We start from the raw sequence: 19,170 nt of genomic DNA on the forward strand, positions 1-19,170 counted from the left end.
CACCATCAGTGATGGACAACAAGAGATGTTCAGTCTCCAGGCTGGGCCAGCAGCAGATCCTCGCTCTGTCTGCATGGGCACCACGGGCCACAGAACCAGGGAGTGCTCGGGAGGGACCTGAAACCCCATCTCATCCCAGCCCTGCTGCTGGGGACACCTGCCACTGTCCAGCCCAGCCATGGGCACTTCCAGGGATCCAGGGGCAGCTCTGGATCATCTGAGCCCATCATCTGAGCAGCTGCAACCCTGTGATTCCTGTCCCCATCCAGCTGCAGGGAGCTGGAGCGGGCGAGGCTGGGCCCTGCCGAGGTACAGGGAGTGCACAGAGTGCACAGACAAACAAACCCCAGCGTGGATCAGCACATGGGAATGTGCTCCTCGTGCACGGGGAGAAGGCAGGAGATGATTTATCACAGGCTAATTACGCATGAGACAACTTGTACCCGGCTGGTTGGACAAGATGGAGCCCGAAGAAAATTGAGGCAACAACAACCCTTACCAACCTGACATTTGTTGTTGGATCTGTGGGAAGTTATTCTCATAAAAACAGACTTTGTAGCCATAAGAGAAAAATAAATATTAATGCAGAGGATGTGCTGTGATGGATGGTGATGGTGGGGATGGAGAAACCCCAGGGCAGCCAGAGACGCTCCCCGTGTCCATCCCCCACTTCTCACTCCTGTGGGAGAACCTCAGGTTTCCACATTAAAAACTACAAATTTAAAGATCCCCACCCCCAGGGTGGGCAGGGGTTTGGTGCTGGGATCACGAGGCTCTGCTTGTGCTCTGTGCCTCCCATGACTCAGCCCCTCAAATTCCCCTGCAGCTGGAGGAAGCCCAGGGCCGGTCTGTGCCCACCCTGCTGTGACACCGAGGGCACCCCGGCCTCGTCTCACTCTGCTTCTCCCAGCAGAGTTGAAAGCAAAGGGGATTTTTTTTCCCCCAGGCAAAACTCTAGTGAGCAATGGAAGAGCCACAGAAATCCTACAGAAGTCCTGGGAGAGCCACCTGGCCCTGGCATGCCCAGGAAACCTCTCACTGCATTTCTGGATCATCTCCAGCACCTCTGCCACAGCCCCTGCCCCAAGCCTGGAGGTCACAGACACAGACTGCAGCCCACAGACACCAGGAGCTGGGGTCCCTCATCCTGGGGCAGCAGAATCCTGGATTTGAGGGGGTTTTTACCCCTCCCAGGGCCATTGCTGTGGTTGGAGGCTGTCCAGGAGCCAGGCACACTCCAGCCCTGCAGTTTCCCAGTGCAGGCTCAATGCAGCCCTGAAGCAGCCGCTGTGACCTCCGAGCTGACCCTGCTTTGGGCAGGACATTGCTCTGGACACCTCCCAGAGCTCCTTCCCACTCCCAGGGAACCTTCCCACCACCACCACCCACCGCCTGCACCGTCCCTGAAGCCACTTCCCCGCAGAGCTCTGCCTCAGGAAGGAAGGGCCAGGGAACATTTCCCACTCCAGGGTTATTTATTCTGTGGTGAGATCCCACTCCAGGGTTATTCTGTGATCAGCTGGACAGCCCCAGAATCACCAGCACAGCCCCAGGCAGGGGCAGAGCAGAGCTGGGTCCCTGTGGGTGCCCCCCAGCCCAGCCCCTGAGGGAAGGGGGAACTCTCTGGCTGTTCCCACAGCACTTGGGGCTGCTGCCACTTCAGTCTCCTCCAGGAACAGCTCCTGCCCTTCTGCCCAGCTCCCAAATCAGCTCCTGCTCAAGCTGTTCCTTCCTCCCAGCCTCTGGGGCACCTTTATCCCACTGTCCAGAACAGGCTGTCTCATGACAAATCCCAGGCACAGCAGTGACCACGGCAGAGGTGACCTCACCCTTCACTGTCACCCCCGTCACTGACAGGGCGTGACAGGCACAGAACGCCACCGAAAAGACACCCACAGCCACCTTCTGAAACATGAACATTTACTGACATAAATAAACAGTGTTTTATAACAAAAGGCACAAATTTTCAACTATAAACAATGGAAAAATATGTACAATTTCCACATAGGGAATCAACCAGCAAGCACACAGTTGGTCACTTCAAATTTCCTTTCTTCCGAGTCATTGCAGCAGGCAGGAAGCGTCCAGATTGAACTTCCCCCACACAAACTGCAGCCAGGTTTGTGGCAGGGAGCAGCACAGGCTGTCAGATGGAGACAGTGCTGCTCACCTCTTCATACTGGATAATAAAATAGGGGTAGCTCTGGTCATCGTTGAAGATGACGAAGATCTGGGGCTCGAAGTAATTGTCCACGCAGGAGTCGTAGAGGTCGCTGGTGATGCTGCCGGGCTCCACGGGCGGAGGCCTCCTCATGGTGTGGTTGCCCACCGTGTACCTGCCCGTGAGCACCTTGGCCAGGAACATGAAGTGCACGCCCTTGGGGGAGCGTTTGGAGAAGTTGTGTGAGTAGCTGGCCTTCCTGGCAAAGTAGCTGCCCTGGCCGAACATGGTGGCGTGCTTGCCGCACACCCGAGGGTCGAAGTTGTGCTTGCAGATCCCGTCCACCACGTCCTGGGATGTGCCATGGAACAGGTGCCGCTCGTTCATGATCCTGTCCAGCCCACACATCTTCTTGGACATGTATTCCTTTTTCCTGGAACAGAAAATGGGAACTGAAGGTGAGTATTTGCTGCAGGTCAGCCGGGGAAAAGCTGTTTTCATCACGGTATCACCCTCTGGAAGAGCTGAGCTGTGAGAGGAGATACAAATCTCTCTCAGAAAATTCCTCCTCTAGGAATATCCATTATTAAAGAACTGCAATTGCCTTCTCTTACCTTTTATACTTCTCCCAAAGGAACTGGTTCTGCACTCGCAGGATTTTCAAAATCTTGTATTTGGTCTCTGGCACAGTCTTGTGGAACAGGTTATAAATGGTTCTATAGCTTTTGTCTTCCTTCAGAACAGGCACTTGGATGAAGTCCTGAGCTGGATCCATTCCAATCCAGGTCTCGGGGTAGAAGCTGGGAGAGGTGACAGCAGCTGGGGACAAGTGGTGTGCGGAGGCGGGCTCGGAGCACGGGGAGGGCACGGCGGAGCTGCCGCCCAGGGTCCTGGGGGATGGACAAAGGTTGTGCTCAGACACCCTCAGCAGCCTCCAGGCACCTCCAGTTCATCCCCAGCAGGGCTGAAAAGCCTCTGATTACCGTGGAAGTGTCCAAAGCCACTCAGACAGGGCTTGGAGCACCCTGGGACGCTGGGATGTGTCTGCCTGGGCAGGGGGTGGCACTGGGTGGGATTCAAGGCCCCTTCCCAAGCCAGGAATACTCCTAGCACCATTTCCACAGCCAGATGTGGATTTGCATTTGCAGCTGGTTACTTTCCTGCCCCTGCTCTGGGAATGGTGCCTGGAGAACAGGCAGGGCTGGGGGAGGGAGCTGTGGCCAAGAAGCTCCAGGAAGAAACCCTTGGAAAAGACCAGCAGGACCCCACTCTTACCCACCTGCAGCTCTTGGAATCCTCCCACTCCTGAGCTGAGCTAAGTGGCCTTTGTGATTTATGTTCCCCTGATCCCACCTGGGTGAGCAGCCCTTACTCAGCTGAGTAAATCCTTGCTCCCTGGAGTCTCCCTCGTGCACCAAGGGGAGCACTGGGAGCATGGGGCGCCTGCAGGGCCCTGGCTCACACCAGCACAGCTCCTGCAGCTGCCAGGAGCGAGCTCCAAAGTCCAGCAAGGAGGATTTTCCCAAAGTATTTCTCTAGGAAAAGCTGCCAACCCCGCAGTGCCCCGGAGCAGGCAGCAGGAGAGAGCCACTGGCTGCTGACACCCAGGGTGGGGCTGCTCCCCAAACCCCACAGATGGCCAGAAACCAAATCAAATCCAAGGAAAAGCATTGGGAGGGGGAAGTTTAGTGGGGAAAGGTCTATTTTTAAATCAACACATGGCAAGCTGTGACAGCCTCCCACTTTTCAGGGCAGAAACACTCTGAGAGTGTTCACTGGCTGCTCCCTCCTGCTCCAGGCCAAGGCCAGGATTCCCTTCATTTACATGGATTTGACTCAAAGCTCTTCTCCCTGGTCACTAACAGTTGGGCAGAAACCCAGAAATTTGTTCTACAAATTCCTATTAAAATAGCAATCAAATACCAAAGCGTGCATTTGCTTTTAATTTGGTTTTCCTCTTTGATGGGCAAGTGGGTAAAAAAATATTCCTGTAGGGCCTCATCACTCACACAGGAGTGGAAGGCTGAGCAAGCAGAGATTGCCAGTAAATCATGGATTAATGAGGAAGACATCAAATCCAGTAAAAATCCTGCAATCCTTTGGTGTACTCTGTTTGGTTCTTCTGACTGGTGTAAAATATTTCTATTATTTATTCTACAGGGGAAGCCATTAAAAAGTCAACATTTTTCATTCCTATTCAAGGATTCTTTTCCAATTTTAGAACAGATTTAAGCAGGTGGGAGGTGAGGGAAAGAACAATTCTCAAGTAGCATCATGTGGGAAGTGGAGGCAACACTGACTCCTGAAGGATAGATCCCATAAATATTTAAAACACACTTGTTCTTGCCAAGATTTCGTGTTTTTAAGTGAGCTTTACAAGGTCTTTGGATAAATAAAATCAGAATGAGGTTTGGTGCAGAACAGAATCTCAGAGTTTAGTTTGTAACTTTGGTAGCTGGCACAGACAGTTCTGGTCAATCCCTCACGAGTGGAGAGCCCTCAAGGTCCAGCAAAATTAGCAGGGAATTAATTGGGAATTGCATCATTTCAGGAGATCACTGTGGTGAAATAGTCCCAGGCAGCAAAACACGAGGAGGAGCAGCCCTGAAAGCCTCATTTTTCATTAGGATGAGAACCAGGACTGCTCTAAGCAGCGAGTGCACTCTGTTTTTTACTGGCATCCTCCAGTTTCTTTCTGCTAACCTGGGGTTTCCTTCCTGTAAAACCCAATCTAAAAACACCTCCCAGCCCACGTGTGAAGGCTGTGACTGCACTCAGAGGCCACTAAAGCAGCATTTCTGGGCTGCCAGGACCTCCAAGCCCATCCAGTGCCACCCCCTGCCAAGGCAGGGACACCTCCCACAGCCCGGGATGCTGGAAAACGGGCAGGAATTTGGGATGTTCCAACATCCACAAGGTACATCACACATTTAAACAGGGAGCTCCTCAGATAAATGTCACTTTGGAAAGGGGCAGGAGCTGCCAGCATGACCCAGAGTTTGGATTCTGGTTCCCATTTCCCACCCAACACCAAGGAACACAAGTCCCCCGTGCAGCCCGGCGCGGAGAGTGGTGGGAATTGCGCATTTCCCGGGATTCCTGCTGCAGGAAGAGCACCTGGAATTGCCCATTCCCAGGGATACCTACTGCAGGAAGGGCGTGAGCAGCACGCAGGAGCGCAGCAGGGGCCTCCTCTTGATCTCCCTGCGGAAGCAGGAGTTCTGCTGGAAGCCATCCCTGATGTTGAGGATGTACTGGTTGTGCCAGGTGACGAAGCGCACCTCGCGCAGCCCGCGGCAGCTCGCCTCCTCGATCAGCCTCACCACGGGCTGGAGGGGGAAAATGGGGGGAAAACAGGAGAAAAACCAGGGGAAATGGGGGAGAAACAAGGGGGAGAAACAGGGGGGAGAAACAGGAAAAATGAGGGGAGAAATGGAGGGGGAAACAGGGGAAATGGGGAAGGGAAATGCACACATGAGAAACCACACACTCCAAAATTCACATTCCTGCTCTACACTGCACAAAGCCAGGCCTTGCAGTTCTCCTCGCAGCTCAAGCACCCTCACTGTGTTATTTGTGGTGTTTCTGCCCAACTCTCTCCAGTTCCTACACTCAGCAATTATTCCTGGGACTGCCAGCACTGAGGAGGTTTCATTCCAAACCTCAGCCATGCCCAACCCACAGGTCTGGCAGTGCGTGTCCCAGCTCAGCAGAGCTCTGGGGACAGGGAAATCAATTTAAAACTGCCAGGGTAAATAGAGGAGGTGTTCTGAAGGCTGCAGAAGCTGTGCCACTGACATAAAAACAAACGAGGCTCCAGAGAGGCTTCCTTGGCATTGCCAGCTTTGCTCCCCAGTGGGACAGTGTGGCCAGCCCTGATGTTCTCAGGGTGATTCAAGTCTGGATCTCAGAAGCACAAGCCAGCAGAGCTGTCCCTTTATTGCTTGCTCAGTTCAGCCCTGACTCTCCTCATCCCCACAGGAACTCCAGATCCCCTCCCTGAGTGTCAGAGAGGAAGCAGGCTGAGCATGGGTGGATTTACAGCGTGCTGGCTCCAGAGCAGGAGCAGGAGAGGGAAGGGGCCATACCTCAGAGTACTCTCTCCAGCCAAAGTGGTCCCTGCAGAAGTACTTCCACACCGTGTAGCAGCTGGAGCTGGAGCTGGGGCAGGAGGCTGTGGACAGGCGCCGCATTTGGTCGAACTCTGCGCTTTCGTATAATTTCATGAGGTTCAGATCCACCCAGAACTCCTGGCCCCTGGGAAGAATGGGAGAAACAGACAATTCTCACCTTTTGTATCCCATTAAACACACGGTTTTCAGCACAGAGGGACAAAAACTCAAAGCCAGCAGAGGTGTAGAATCCCAGAATGGTTTGGGTGAAGCCCATCCAGTGCCACCCCTGCCATGGCAGGGACACCTTCCCCTGTCCCAGGGGATCCCAGCCCTGTCCAGGGACACTGCCAGGGAACCATCCAGCTGCTCTGGCCACCCTCCCAGGGAACAATTCCTTCCCAACACCCCATCCATTGCCCTCTGGCAGTTGAAAGCCATTCCCCTTGTGAAAGTGCCCTTGTGAAAGGTCCTGCAGAGACTCGAGAGGTGAGAACAGAGATTTCTGAAGAATTTCTCCTCACCAAATAAAAGCCTCTGTTTATAAAATAAAGCAGTTCAGTGGAACTATTTGCACAGAGAGAATGAACACATTGAACTCTCAGAAGAAGAGGGCACACAACCCAAATTTGGTGCTGTGGTACAGCACAATTCAAGATAAAACTCCACGAGCTCTCAACAGCAGAACGTGACCCCACAAATAAGTTGCATTTTCTCTGTTCCCTAAATGGAAGAAACAACAGAAAGGTGTAAACTTTCCAGGACACTGGAGTGAGCAGGTTCCTCGACTGGCAAGTTATAACACCGATAGATTTTTTTCAGATGAGTGCAGCCAAAATAAGAATATTTAGGCTCTCCCTTCCATCCTTCTAAAGAACTTCAGCCTAATGCGTGAATCCCCCGGGCTCCTTCCCTTCAGCAAGACAAACAGATGTTATGTACAAATGGATGAGCAGAGAAATCTGTTTTGTAGGTGCTCTGAAAAGCCGTGTGGTTTGCAGCTGCTCTGCGAGTTGGGGGCGTGTGGCGAGTTACCGCAAACAGGTTCACAGAAAACAGAAACGCTGCGAGCAGCAGGGGCCGAGCAGGATGTGAAAACTGCTCCCAGAACAGCTGTGAGACACAGCACGGCTCACCCTGCCATGCTGAAACTGGTGAGCTTCTCTCTCTGACTAAACCAGTTCCTCTCTGCAGCAGTAAGAACCCCGAGGGCCCCCGGAGCTCAGGGGCTTCAGAGGGGCAGGAGAAGGTTTTGTTCTCGGGGCTGGGGGAGCCACACGGAGCTCAGAGACTGCAGCAGCCCAGGCAGGCACTGATGCTTCCTGGAGACACCAAAGCTGAGAGATTTCATCTTGTTTGTGCTCCTGGCTGAAGCTGCAGGGGGAGGACTCTCCCAGAGATGAGCCCAGCTTTGGGTGGGGGACAGAGTTTAAACTCCTGGATGAAACCAAGGATCAGAGAAATCCCAGATTTGGTTCAGTTGGAAAAGGTCTCCCTCTCAGAGCATGGAGTCCATCCCCAGCACTGCCCCATGTCCCCAAGTGCCACATGGCCAGGGCTCCAATCCCCTCCAGGGACGGGGACTCCACCAGGCACAGCCTGTGCCAGAGCTGGACACCCAACACAGAGGTTAATTCTGAGAGCAGAGCTCAGACAGGAGAGCCAGATGGAAAGGCACAGCAGCAGGAAAAGGCCCAGGAACACACCCAAGGGATGCTCATCAACAGCTCTGCAGGAAGCAGGACTGGGCAGAAGGTGTGACAGGCACACAGGAACCTCCACAGCAGGGCAGGAGCACAAACAGCTCACCTGAGCCTGGATCCCACCAGTCTCCCCAGCTCAGACCCCAGGGAGGGGCAGCAGTGCCAGGGCAGCACGTCAGGGTCAGATTTTACTGAACTTGCCCCCTCATCAAGTCACGCTGCTGCTCTCTGTGGTGACCCTGGGCCACCTGGGAGGTGACACCTCACACTGGGGACATGCCACAGCCACATTTCCCTCCCAGCTTAAAGGCACCATCCCCAGGGGACTAAAGAACCCAAAACCAGCGACTTTGCTGCTTTTCCTGTGTTTATTCTTTAAAGGTTGGAAAGACTTTTCCCCTGCCTTTACAGTTGGTGTCAGGGGTGCTTGCAGAAGCAATCTTCTGGAGCCCTCACAGCGAGGGGGGGCAGCTTGTCAGGCTGAAACAACTGCTGGCCCAGACATGTGTGAGTGTGTGTGTATGGCTTAGATGAATGCCTGGCAGGGAAAATAATAGTAATAATAATAGTAATAATAATAGTAATAATAATAATAATAATAACAATAATAATAATAATAACAATAATAATAATAGAAGTAACCCCCCCAGCCCTGGATCAGGAAGTCCTCGAGGCAGGGCTGCTGGAGGAGAAGAGACTGTACCAAAAGTTGTTTGTTCTTCCCAAGAACCCACTCCACGCCTGAACAAGGGTTAGGGGGAGCCTGGGCTGTGAGGCTTGGGTAAGTTCTAGAACTCCCCAGCAATGAGGATGTTGAACACATTCCCCTCTCCCAAGGATCCCACAGGCACTGTTTCCCAGTTCAGACCCCAGCTACACCTGGTGTTTGCAGTGCACAACAAACACAGTGTCCCTGTCCAGGCTTGCTGGGCTCCACCAGCTCTCAGCTGCTCCCCAAGACGTGTTTGAGTGAGGTTTGTTTGTTTGTTTAATTGCTAAATCGGTAGAAGATGCTCCTGGCAGGGTGTGGGACTCGATGACCTTTAGGGGTCCTTTCCAACCTAAACTATTTCTGTTTTAGAGGAGCACAAGCAGAGCTGCTGCAGGCAGGGAGCCCAAAGCTCACCCAGGGCCACAGGCAGGGACATCTCCCGCTGTCCCAGGCTGCTCCAGCCTGGCCTGGGGCACTGCCAGGGATCCAGGGACAGCCACAGCTGCTCTGGGAATTCTATTCCAGGGCCTCCCCACCCCCACAGGGAGGAATTCCTTCCCAATATCCCACCTATCTCTGCCTTCTGGCACTGGAAATTCATTCCCCCTTGTCCCGGCATCCCAGGCTTTTCCTAAAAAATGAATGCACCGCATCACACCTCCCAAAACCAACTCCCCCCAAAAACACAAGCACTCTTGTGACTGCAAGAACCAGATTCTCAATTATTACTCAGCTCAAATCCCTCCTGATTTCAACACATCCGAGTACCCAGCAGGAAGGAACCTCAGGATCAGCGCTCCTGCTGAGCAAATCATTGTCACAGCAGCTTTGTGCTGTCCTGGCTCAGGGATGGGCACTCCTGTCCCAGCCCTGTGCCTGCTGCCCTACCTGGGAGCAACCCCTGCTCTCTGTTTCGGGAAGCTCTGCTTTATTGCCAGGAACAGCCTGACCTCAACCTGCAGCCAGATGCCAGCTGTTCCCCAAGCTGCAATCTGTTTATTGACAGCAGGCAGGGATGGCACTGATTGCTGCTTCCTCACAGCTCTGCTCAGGGCCTCCCTGCTTTTCTGCAGCTTGAAGCCAATTAGTTTCATTTCACATGGGAATGGTGCTGCAGAGTGCAGCTGAAAGGAACCCACACAGCACGAGGCAAACGCTTCCAAAATCGCTTCCCAGGAGTTTTATTTGAGGCTCTGCCTTGCATTCCTCCTGGAGAGGAATGAAAAGCAGCTCCCAACCACTCAGGGAATAGCCAAGAACCTCCCCCAAAGCCAGGCAGAGGGACTCTCAGCTGGTTTCCCATCTCCTGTTATCACTAACACATGCCTTATCTCACACACTGTGGCACTGTGTGGATCACACAGAAAACCTCTGAAATTTAACTGTTTGATGGGCCCTGCAGAGCTCCCCAAACAGCTGCTGCCCACCAAGGCTGCCCCTGCACCCCTGGCAGTGTCCTGGACAGGGCTGGCAGCAGCCTGGGACAGGGGAAGGTGTCCCTGCCATGGCAAGGGTGGCACTGGCTGGGCTTTTCCAAGCCAGAGCACTCTGTGATTCCATCATTCCATGCCTGAAATGCCTCCACCATGCTCTGTATGATTTTTAACACGTCAAGCACATTCTGTCAGCACCAGAGAAGCAGCCATCCCACACACAGAGGAATGAAGGAAAACCAGTTTCCTGAACATTTCTGGGTGTCCATGCCTCTCCTTGCCAGTCCCCTCACGTGCCCCCTGATAACCCCAGAGGAACACTCTGTATTTACAGAGTCACAGAATCATTTAGGTTGGAAAAGACCTCCGAGAACACCGAGTCCAACCTCGTCCCCAGCCCAGAGCACCGAGTGCCACGTCCAGTCATTCCCTGGACACCTCCAGGGATGGGGACTCCAAACCTCCCTGGACAGACCTTCCTGTGCCTGACCACCCTTTCCAGGGAGAAATTCCTGCTGATACCTGAGCTGAACCTCCCCAGGACAGCTTGAGATTCCTCTTGCCCTGTCACCATTTGCTGATTTCACCCAAGGACCAGGAGTGTGCAGAGAGAGAAGAGCTCCCAGGCAGAACCCATCCCACTGCAGAGCCACCCTGCAGCCTCATCCTGGCTTCTCTTCCAGCCAGCATTCCATAAAACTTACAGAAATTACAGGAAAAAGAAAGAAAAAGGAAAGAAATCAAAGCAACAGCAAGAAGCTGCCGTGTCAGGCGAGCTGGGAGCCCTTTTTTGCCAAGAGAAAGAGTGGAATTTTCAGCCAAAGCAGGGGGAACTGATGGGTCAGGAACTGCAGAGTTGTTTTAAACAAATCCTCCTGTAATCTCTAATGCTGCTGTTTTGAAAAGCGACGTGTGCATGATAGGACAGGTGTGTGTGTGTGGGGAAACCTGCTCAGCTCCTCAGCCAAGTATTTCCCCTTAGCAAAGAGCATCTTAAAATATCCCAACGTGGGCATCTCCTGCTGGAAAGCAGCACTTGGCACTGCTCTCCCTTTGCTGCAAGCTGGAACTTCTCCAGGGCCTCTCCTCACATCTATGAAGAAAACTGAGTGCTCCTAAGTACTTTAACCTGTTAAGTTGATGTTCCCCCTTTTGTTTAGATAGCTTGGTATGTGGCTCTACATACTTGGCAGACTCAAGAATCCAGAAAAAACGAAAGTAATTTATGATAAATACTCAGTTTGAGGTCAAACTGCAAGAAGTAGCTGAAGGAGTTGCATTACACAAAGTAACTAAACAAGGTTTACCACTCCTCTGAGATCACATTCCCTTAGGTGAGAGGCAACAACTTAATGTGTATTTTACATTACTCATCTCAATAACTTATCTCCGTCATTACTCATCTTAATAATTAAGAGGAAGGAAGGTTTATATAAATAGCTCCTTGAAGAACACCCTAATTTAGAGCTCATTCCCTAATTGAGCTGATAGCCAACACTTTCTGGAAGGGCCCAGCTGCCTGGGGGTGTCCCCAGTCGCCACACCCCCGGAGCAGGACAGACAGCAGCCTTGCTGGCCAGGCAGAGTGCTGAGCAGGCTTTTGCTCTGCCTGCCACGAGCAGACAGGCCTGCAAAGCTCGTCTGACCACGGCAGATTAATGGCTTTAACAAATAATGCCGTAACCATGGGACGCGGCGCTGGCGGGGCACGGTCACAGATCCCAGGGGACACGGCTTGGGGACACGGCTTGGGGACACTGGGCACCAGGGACCAGCAGGGCACCAGGGACCAGCAGGGAGCTGGGGCTCCCCACACCTCAGCAGGTTCTCCTCAGACCAGGTGATGCTGCAGAAGAAGATGAAGAGCAGTGAAATGTTGAGTTCCTACCTCCAAGCCTGGCAAGTCAAAGTTCTGAGGAGGATCAGACTCAAAGTTTGAAATCAGCTCTGGTCTTAAATAGAGCTTCACTCCAAAGGTCTCACTGACATACTCCAAGGGTGGGAGGGATCTTAAAGATCACCCAGTTCCACCCCTGCCATGGCAGGGACTCCTTCCCCTGTCCCAGGTGCTCCCAGCCCTGTCCAGCCTGGCCTTGGGCACTGCCAGGGATCCAGGGGCAGCCCCAGAGCCAGGGTCTCCCCACCCTCCCAGGGAAGAATTTCTCCCCAATATCCAGAGCAAATCTGCAGTTTGTCCTGTCCCTCTCAGCCCAGCAAGGCCAGGTCTGTGTCCCCGGGCTGTGCCTCGCTCCTTGGGCAGAGTCCCGGGCCCAAGCTGCTCCTCTCCCTTCCCTCACACTCAGGGCAGGTCCTGTCCCCAGCACACACCTGCCAGCCCTGTCCCCAGCTGCATCAGGCAGGCAGCAATCCCTCTGGGCTGGGACCTGCACACCCAGTGCAGGGGACAGGGCACTGCACAGCAGCTTCCCAGGCTGGGGGTGACTAAGCCATGACCAAGCACTGTGTCCTTTACCACAAACCACTCCCAAGTCCATCCTTTAGGACACAGAGCTCATGTGCAGTGATGGATTTGGTGACACAACTTCTAAAAGGAAACCATTTGCTCATTTGCACAGAGCTCAAAGTTAAATCATTTAATGGGCTTGGCTCTGGCTGTGCTGTTTTGTTTTCAGAAATCGTATCTAACACTTGGGAAATAGAAGTTCCTCTCTTGTAAAGTTCAGCAGATTTTTATCTGCTATGCCCTTATAAAATTACGTATTTCTTCAAGACAATTCTATAAAATATAGTTGTCCCCTACTACATATTCTACTTGACTTTTATTTTCAGTGTGGGGCATCCATATTTTGATATTGCCATCACTAAAAAGGCCCTGGCAGAGGTTTCCCAGGAAAGCTGGGGCTGTCCCTGGATCCCTGGCAGTGCCCAGGGCCAGGCTGGACGTTGGGGCTGGGACAGTGGAGGTGTCCCTGCCATGGCAGGGGGTGGCACTGGGTGATCTTTAAGGACCCTCCCAACCCAAACCAGTTTGGGTCTATGAAAAAGGTTGAATTCAGTGTCTAATCCAACATCAAATTCAGTGAAAGTAAAGACTTACGCTGACTTTAAGCACTAGATTTGGTCTCTGGTGCCAAATGAGAAATCTCAGCTTAATAAATGAGAATAAAATGTTGAGAAAGCAGGGATATACTTCCTTCAGGAACTGAAAGGAAGAAGAGGCAGTGAGCAGAACCCCGAAGGGTTTGGGTGGCAAAGGCAGTGTGAAGGTTTCACTCCACAAATGTCACTTTGAACTGGAGTTGCGCCAGCCTGGCAAACTTCTCCTCTCTTATCTGCCCTGCCACAATGTGCACCACACACTTCCTCCAGAAAAAACCAAACCAGTCTGCACCCTGTAAACATCACTCTTCCCCACTGCTGCTCAGACTGGAACCTGCAGGGCAGAAGCTGAAGAAGTTTTAGCTCTGGGGGTGCGGGAGCCCACACCGGTCACACAACCACATCAAGCCAACAGCTGTTGGCTAATTTTAGAAAACGAGTCAATAAACACAGCTCTGGAGAGAGAAAACAATAACTCTCCCCAGAGCTCCCCTGTGCTTTAGCTGTGTGGGATGGAATGATGCAGGCTGTGCTCGCACTGACACAGAGCAACTGCTCTGTCATTCCTGGCCTCAGCGCTGCCAAGGCTCTTTCATGCTGCCACTTTGTCTAACTGGGAGAAAAGACTAATTAGGAACGCCAAGAACAAGCACAGCATTCCACAACAGCCTCTGAATTCCTACAGAGCTGAAGTTTTCTTATTTCACACACTCCAAGTCCTCCAGCTTCCAAGTACACATTCCAGATGCTAAATAACATTCTTAACAGGTGTACGAGAATTTTTTGTTGAGTTAAACTTGTTGGATATAAATCAGGAAACATCATCCCAGGGTTTATAACATGCTTGGATACGAGTATCAGGGGAAAAAAGGCACATCCTATTATATTTATATTTCTTCCCCCTTCCCAGCAGGGGAAATTCAGTTTATTCAGTAAATTCAGTTACCTACCGATACTTGACTTTGATCTTGTCATTGTCAGGGTTGCAGTAAAGCCTTTCCAGGTGCTCCTGGGAATCGTTGGTCACACTTTGCCACCTCTGGGTTGCTGTCCTCCTCACCTGCCAGTGATAGGGTAACACTGTGTGATGCTTGGGACAATCACTGCCATATACACAAGTGCCCTGGAGAAAATCCACACAGATTTCAATCCCATCCTCCTGGTGCGTGTGATACTGCAGCTGGTTCAAGAGCTCAAACACCAGGTCAAGGGAAGCTTCTTCACTTTTATCCTGGAATATCCCAGCACTGAATTTATTGCTTGGGGTCAAGCTGTATTGCACTGGACAGCTGTTCTCCTGGAGCAAGGCAGATGTGTAGCCTTCCAGAACCTTGTCAGGGAACAGAGGACAAGCTGCACCATCACTAGCACTTGGGTGCAAAGGATGATCCTGGAATGATTCATTACCATTATCAGCAGCAGTTCCAGGAGTTTCTGGGGAGAATCCTTGCTCTCCTGCCTGGGAGTCCTGCTCAGGGTGCCTGGGGGAAGGATGAGCTCCTGGCAGCTGACCCTGCACATCTGGAGCTGTTGGCATCAGCACAGTCACATTATTTTCTGTCTGGGGGCAAGAGGTACCGAGGTCCAGAGTCTTTTTCACCGCAGGTTCACATAAATCCCCATGGCCACCTCGCTGGCCTCGGGGCACAAAGACCCTGTCCAAGGCCCCCGCTCCCAGCAGGCTGGTGAAGATCGGCCGCAGAGCCCGCAGAGTTTGTGTGTCCAGCCTCTTCTGCACTTGCTGCTTCTTCTTGAAGCAAGGCTTCACCGGTGGGATCTTTTCAGACAGCCTCACCTGGGGAGAGAAGTCCTCAGCAGGAGAGCACTTCATTCCTGGGCAGGGAGCCTGGGGCACCACGCACGCTGCCTGGGGCTCGCTGGCCATCGGACACAGACTTTGCTCCCTCCAAATCACTCTCAAACGTCCCAGAGCCTCCCAAGAACCAGTCTAGGGCAGAAAGGAAAACAAGACAGTTAATCTCTCTAATTGCTCATGGTTGACACGAACAAGATCACCCCTGGAGAGGATTTCGAGCCAGCAACAGCAAACTCCTCCCCTCGCTGTGACTGCGGGTAGCCCTTAGGCACGTAAAGCATGAAAACAGCTGAACTCGGGCTAATGAATCCCAAACGCACACTCCCCATCTCCCCGCACATCCAGGCTCTGGGACACTCCGGCACGCACACACAGTCCCCCGGGGGTGGGCAGGAAAGGGGGGCGCTCCTCCCCGGCAGGATGTTCAACAAACGCGAGCGCTCGGCTTCATCCTATCCCACAAAAGCCAACGTGACAGCGCCCATTTCTGCTCCCCCTACGCTGCAGACATTCCCGCACCATTTCCTCTCGCAGCGGAGGAGCAAAGCTCCGCATTCCCATTCCATCCGCCCGTGTCCCCGCATCCCTCCCCGCATCCCTCCCCGCATCCCCCCCTCCCCGCATCCCTCCCTCCCCGCATCCCTCCCTCCCCGCATCCCTCCCTCCCCGCATCCCTCCCTCCCCGCATCCCTCCCCGCATCCCTCCCTCCCCGCATCCCCCCCTCCCCGCATCCCTCCCTCCCCGCATCCCCTCCCCGCATCCCCCGCAGCCCGGCCGGGAAGCGCCGGCTGTGCCGAGACCCGCGGCCAGCTTCCCACGGACTGCAGCCTGGAATCCCGCCGGGATCTGAGCAATCCCAGAGCTGCCAGCCCTCCCCGCCCCGGGACAGCACCGCGCCGGGCAGCAGGAATTACAGCCGGGCAGGGGAACAAGCAGAAGGGTGATGGTTACTCAGGAACACAGACATCGCTTGCGAGCTGCAGAATTTGAAGCACAAATGAGCAGTGTGTCTCGTACGTCACCAAAAGCAAGCGCTATGCCTTTTAATCAGGAATGCTGTAATATTTGATTACATTTAATTAAACCTTCCTCAATCTCGCATGCAGGCTCGGTGCTCGGAGTGGAGCGCATTAAGGATTACTTCCCGGATAAATGCATTCCGAGCGAAGTTACTCCTCACTTCAAAAGAAAAAACCCCAAAAAACAGAAAATTCAGCAATAATTTCTTACTACTGATGATTTGCTCTGGAAAATTTCTCACTGAGTCTTCCGTATTTTGGAACATTGGTTTCTAAGGCTTTTCCACTTCCTTGGGAAACAGCACGTCAGGATTGCCAGGAAAAAGACAAAAAGTTGTGCCTCTCCAGTTTTCCCATTTTTAGAATAAATTTAATGCAACTGGTGTATCTGTTTGGCAGTTAACCCCAAAGTCATCGGTGTATCTGTTATTCTTCCACAGACACCAGGGCAATTCCTCCAAACCACCAAAGGCACCTTCAGGTAACTCCAAGGGTTTAAAAATCCTCGGCTCCGAAGAGAATGAGATGTTCCCGTCCGTGCAGCCCAGGTCCCAGCGCCCTGGCGAGGAGCGAGGGGATCTGCCAGGGCTCAAGAACCCTTGCAGCGCCAAGGTGCTGAGCAAGCGACTTCTGATCTCCTCCAGCCATACCTTTGCTGCTATTTCAACATTTATATTCCTCACTCGACCAGCATTTAAGTTTTGCTGCTATTTTTACAGAACTGCCTTAGCGAGCAGAGCCGGGTCCCCCAAGGACTCTAAAAATAAAGCAGCGAGGAGGACGAGGATGAGATGAGGCTTTGGCGGCGCTCCGGGCTCAGCGTTGCGGCAGCGGGAGCGATCCCGCAGCGATGCTCCCGCACGCCGGGGGGCTCCGCTCCCCATCGCGCTCCCCTCCTCTGCTCAAGACAGCCGCTCCGCCGGCCTCAAGACACCTCTCGACAAGGAACACTAAAGCCAGCAGCCCAGAGACACAACCTGAGCGCCGCGGAGCTGCCGGAGCAGCGCAGCTGGGACCTACCGGCGCGGCTTCCCTCGGCGCTGCTCCGCCTTCTCACCCAAATCCACGGCAGCTCCCGAGCGAAATCGCTTTTCTGCTGGGGGGGACACGCCGGGAGCCCTGGCACGGTCAGCACCGCCGTGTCCGCACCAAGGGCCGCGTCCGGCCGCGCATCCCGCCCCGACCCGCTGCGCTCCCCGCGCCCCGGAGCCGCCCGCTTAAGTAGCGCTGCCGCGGGAGCTCCGCGGGCCGCGCCGGCCGGGGCGGAGCGCGGCTGGGCTCGGCCTCTGCGACCCGCCCCGGAGCCTCTCCGACCCGCCCCGGAGCCTCTCCGACCCGCCCCGGAGCCTCTCCCCCCGCCCCGGAGCCGCTCCCCCCGCCCCGGAGCCGCTCCCCCCGCCCCGGAGCCGCTCCGACCCGCCCCGGAGCCGCTCCCCCCGCCCCGGAGCCGCTCCGACCCGCCCCGGAGCCTCTCCCCCCGCCCCGGAGCCGCTCCCCCAGCCCCGGAGCCGCTCCGACCCGCCCCGGAGCCTCTCCCCCCGCCCCGGAGCCTCTCCCCCCGCCCCGGAGCCTCTCCCCCCGCCCCGGAGCCGCTCCGACCCGCCCCGGAGCCGCTCCCCCCGCCCCGGAGCCTCTCCCCCCGCCCCGGAGCCTCTGCCCCCGCCCCGGAGCCGCTCCCCCCGCCCCGGAGCCTCTCCCCCCGCCCCGGAGCCTCTCTCCCCGCCCCGGAGCCGCTCCCCCCGCCCCGGAGCCTCTCCCCCCGCCCCGGAGCCGCTCCCCCCGCCCCGGAGCCGCTCCCCCCGCCCCGGAGCCTCTCTCCCCGCCCCGGAGCCTCTCCCCCCGCCCCGGAGCCGCTCCCCCCGCGGCGCCGGCCAGGCTGCAGCACGCCCCGCAGCGCTGTCAGCCGCGAGAACCGAAAGCGCCGCCCGAGGCCGTTCCCAAGAGCGATAGGACGAGAGGCCCCTCGGCGTTTCGCTTATCACGCAGCGAGCGTTTCGTTTCAGGCCGGCAGGGAGGGAGGGAGGGAGGGAGGGAGGGATGTCCCCGAGCACGGCACTGAGTGCGTGGGGCTCGCACGCGAGCCGGGAACGAGCCGGGAATGAGCCGGGAATGAGCCGGGAACACACCGGGAACGAGCCGGGAACACACCGGGAACGAGCCGGGAACGAGCCGTGCCAGCCCGGGAGCTGCAGTCACGCAGCACCGAGGAACACACCGTGCTCACCGAAGGCAAGGACGGCACCTGAGCCTCCCCGAGCTCCCGCTGCGAGCGGCTGCAGCCGCGCGAGTGAATGAGTAAGAGACAAGCAGGGGACAAAGTCACCCTGAGTCAGCCCCGGCACGGCTCTGCCCCGCTCGGGGCCGCGCTCCTGCCCGTGACACACTCCGGAGAAGCGGCGTGGAGCCCAGCAGCTCTCCCGGACAGGCTGCGGCTGCCCCAGCCCGGAAAGTGCTCCAGGCCGGGTGGGACCTTGCAGCAGCGCGGTGTGTGGAAGGTGTCCCTGCCCAGGGCAGCCTGCTGGGATGACATGAGTGTTGAGGTCCGTTCCCCACCCGAAGCGCGCTGTGATAAGGCGCTAGGGGCAGCTATTGTTTATTCAGGGAGTATTTTACAGGTGGGATGGTGAGGAGCAGTTCCCCTCCCTCTGTCCCCGAGCCGAGCCGTGCTGTCAGCGGCTGCCGTACGTGTGGGCGAGCACGGGCGGTTCAGCTGGCCGTGCCGGCCGGGCATGCTTCCCTGCTGAATCACCGCCTGCTCCCCGAGAAAAACCCGGCCGGGCACGGCCAGCCGCTCACACCGCCACCGCCACCACCCAGCCACCCGCAGCGCTAAGAATGGCCGGGTAAGAGAGCTTAGAAAGGGGTCAGGAACTGCAGAATGTAACGCTCATGGTGCTGGAACACCTATTGTACCATCTGCCGTGGATCCCCATCCCTGGAAGTGTCCAAGGCCAGGCTGGAGAGAGCTTGGAGCAAGCTGGGGTAGTGGAAGGTGTCCCTGCCCAGGGCAGGGGCTGGATCAAAATGAGCTTTTAGGTCCTTCCATCCCAAACCGCTCTGGGCTTCCACAACTCGTGTTCTTGTTTTCTTTCTAAAGCCAGCCTTTCATTCCTCGCGCTCAGTGACTTTATGAAATTACACATACAGAAAACA

General features: G+C 55.1%; 1 protein-coding gene across 4 annotated transcripts; it reads right to left on the reverse strand.

Annotated features, from left to right (window-relative positions):
- Window positions 1–1,903: 1,903 nt before the first annotated feature.
- Window positions 1,904–17,312, reverse strand: TIPARP (TCDD inducible poly(ADP-ribose) polymerase). 4 transcript variants are annotated; one of them, XM_086845033.1, is made up of 8 exons: window positions 17,038–17,215; window positions 16,668–16,774; window positions 16,229–16,576; window positions 14,132–15,129; window positions 6,250–6,418; window positions 5,309–5,490; window positions 2,776–3,051; window positions 1,904–2,594 (listed from the first exon to the last, which is right to left on the reverse strand). In XM_086845033.1, exons 4-8 carry the CDS (start codon window positions 15,064–15,066, stop codon window positions 2,147–2,149), a joined length of 2,010 nt encoding a protein of 669 aa, XP_086701159.1. In that variant the 5' UTR covers window positions 15,067–15,129; window positions 16,229–16,576; window positions 16,668–16,774; window positions 17,038–17,215; the 3' UTR covers window positions 1,904–2,146. The 4 variants fall into 4 exon arrangements, with proteins under 4 accessions (XP_086701159.1, XP_086701158.1, XP_086701156.1 ...); XM_086845032.1 differs by having other exon boundaries at window positions 16,229–16,774; window positions 17,038–17,288; XM_086845030.1 differs by lacking the exons at window positions 16,229–16,576; window positions 16,668–16,774 and having other exon boundaries at window positions 17,038–17,312.
- Window positions 17,313–19,170: the final 1,858 nt, after the last annotated feature.

This window comes from Cyanistes caeruleus, chromosome 10, assembly GCF_971803275.1.
Source record: "Cyanistes caeruleus chromosome 10, bCyaCae1.hap1.1, whole genome shotgun sequence".
In the NCBI taxonomy this organism is placed as follows: Eukaryota; Metazoa; Chordata; class Aves; order Passeriformes; family Paridae; genus Cyanistes; species Cyanistes caeruleus.

Bases quoted from the DNA above. Each gene is read 5' to 3' on its own strand.
- TIPARP (XM_023932739.2), bottom strand. From the start codon at position 15,338: ATGTGCGGGGAGATGGGGAGT. The intron at 15,130-15,317 runs GTGCGTTTGGGA...TTTCTGCCCTAG, and splicing joins TGTGCGGGGAGATGGGGAGT to ACTGGTTCTTGGGAGGCTCT. The intron at 6,419-14,131 runs GTAGGTAACTGA...CATTCTTCCCAG, and splicing joins AAGATCAAAGTCAAGTATCG to GGGCCAGGAGTTCTGGGTGG.